Consider the following 2,554-nt stretch of genomic DNA (forward strand, 5'->3'; position numbering starts at 1 on the left):
GGCCCATCTGGTTTGCGCCTTCCAAAGCGATTCTGGGCGGCCTCCTGGAGGGGCTGGCATCTCGGGAAGACCTGACTGCACATACTGTTCCCCCTTTTTGTGTTGATTTGAAGGCAGTAATAGGCGGGCTTACACGGCCCAGGTGTAAGAAGATGCCACATTTGGCAACGTAGTCGGTTTCCATGTCGTATTAAATAGATTAAACTGAATGAAAAAATGAAATCTCCCCTGAGCTTCAGGGTGTACATTGTAATGGAACTAAAACTACACAGTGAGACGCGAACTGATTGAATTCTTGGTTAAAAATGTGCATCAGCATGCTTAGGCAGGAGCTTCTTAAACACATCCCTATACTTATAGTCAATTTGAACATGCAAGTAAACACTACTATGTATTGTGTGATCCAGTAGCTTTGACATGTATGGGTTAGGAACCCGTTATAGAATGTAGTGACTTACTGACTTAAACATTAAAAGCAAAAAGGTTTATCACACACCCATCTTGATTGCTGCATTTCCTGTACTGTGTCAGGGAATGTGTGGTATTTCGGCCCTTGTTTGAAATGTAACTTTCACCTGTTGAAATGAAGGAGGATTCGTGATGTTCTTACTGACAGAATCTTTTCTAAATAAAAGGCCATTGGGAGGATTAAAGTCAACCACAGACTGACTCGTTAGTGGCTAGTAAATGTATTGATTTTACAAATGTGTATTGAGGACCTTCTGTGTATGGTATTGTGTAGGTAGGCACTATGAGAAATTAAACACAAAACCAAAAAGCACCACTATTTAGTACATTGCCCTTTTGACAGTTTGTGGCCCAGTATGGCACAAGAGCTAGATATACAGACATGTGAAATTGCAGTGGGAGGTGTTACCTGATTAAGTTACCAAATAGATGTATAGGCTGGGGCAGTAGCTGGGAGGAAGAAATCTCTGCTGGTTTGGGAGGAGGTGGGGCTTGTGCCAAGATGATTAAAGTCATTTGCACTTCCTAACAGAGGGCACTCTATACCACCTCTAAAATCCTCCCTTGCCGCCCAAGTAGCTCGTGAAAATGAGCTTCTCCCCTTTTCTGATATTCACATTCATGACCAGAGTTGGTATTTTCACAGTGTCATTTTTCTTGAACTGAACAGCTTCTTCCTGACTCTTGGAATTCTTGGATAAGTAAACTTTAGAGTAGGAGGTCTTTTGGAGGAACAGCTGGTGGGAATATGCACTTAATGAGTAACTGGAACTATTTCACCAACTGCCAACCTGGAGACCTTTGATACAGTCACTTATTTGTTCTGTAATGGCAATGGCATGCTGGAGGAAGAGCCGAATGATGCCCATTATTTGAAGAAGATCAGTGTGGCTGGATGGCCAAGCCTCCTAAGTGTGAGCCAGCCTTAGAGAAAGACACTGGAGTTGATTGAGCAAGCCTTACCTGCCTTCCAACCAGAGTGCACTGGTGGAAAAACCAGAAATGTTACACTGTTGAGGGGTAGGGTAAACAAGCAGCAGGAAAGGGATCTTACAATGAAACTTTTCTCCTGTACCAGTTCCTGTAATGCAGTGACTCCCGGTGCCTTTTTCTCACTACTGATTATTTTCTAGCTTGAGGATTTTCATTACCATTCAGCTGCTTGAATCTAAGTTTGCTCAGTGCCTTGAACAATGTGAACTCTCAACTATTGAAATGAGAAAATTCATTCCTCCCCAACCCTGTTTTTCTTTGACTCACTTCTGTTTGACTAACGGGTTTTTCTTCTTTTCAGTCCCTTTAATTCTTATTATGACTGTATTTCCAAGCAAAGGCTTTAATCAGAATATTTTGAAAATAATTTGAGACAGAAAGAACTTTATCTTCCCTGAAAACTGAGTATGAATCAACATGCTTCTTGATGCTGTTAAAACATTATTTCTACAAGTTCTCTTACAGTGCCGGGTGCTGGTGGTGAAGGTCGAAATTCCCAAAATGGGATATTTAGAATAAGGAAATTTTTCCTTTCGAACTGTAACTAGGGCTTTTTAGACTTCTTAGTATTTCCCCCTATCATATTATAATGAAAGCATTATGACATGAATTATAGGAGTCTTCCTTTTAATCAGTGTCTGAACTAGGTAATTGTGACTCTTGGTAGCAGAGCTTAATAGCAGAAAGTTTGGCTGTAAAAGGCGTTTTGATCTTGGTATAAACCTTTAATGTGCAGATGTGTGTTTGCTGTCCTGAAGGTAGTTTGTTGGCTGGCCCATAGCCCTGTCCCTGTACATCATAAGATTCACTTTGATGCTGGACTTCATTGAGTACTACTTCAGGAGCAGATCAATTAGGACTTTTTATTTAAAGGTGTATTTCTTAGTATGTGAGGATCTCTCACAGATAGCATTTATAAACTTCCCATGTCTAGTCAGCTCACTGGTTTTGAAAATGTATCTTTAAGGTAAGGTAAGGCTTCGAAGTTGATTTTGCTTTTGAGTGTGAGCTGTGGGCCCACAGTGAGAGAGCCTGGGTATTTCATAGAGCGATTGGAAGAAGTTCTGCCTGGAAGATATTTATGGGCAGATAG

At 41.0% G+C, this 2,554-nt stretch overlaps 1 protein-coding gene across 1 annotated transcript in view; it reads left to right on the forward strand.

Moving 5' to 3' along the window:
• CRYBG1 (crystallin beta-gamma domain containing 1) overlaps nt 1-2,554 on the forward strand; it is a 247,783-nt gene that overhangs the window by 186,097 nt on the left and 59,132 nt on the right. The window contains exon 4 of the mRNA XM_030886739.2: nt 2,368-2,428. Coding sequence (XP_030742599.1) covers nt 2,368-2,428 — 61 coding nt within the window. The remainder of the gene's footprint in view (nt 1-2,367; nt 2,429-2,554) is intronic.

The sequence above is a fragment of the Echinops telfairi genome, unplaced genomic scaffold (genome assembly GCF_000313985.2).
Source record: "Echinops telfairi isolate 266 unplaced genomic scaffold, ASM31398v2 ScPeMD7_3533;HRSCAF=4204_0, whole genome shotgun sequence".
Lineage (NCBI taxonomy): Eukaryota > Metazoa > Chordata > Mammalia > Afrosoricida > Tenrecidae > Echinops > Echinops telfairi.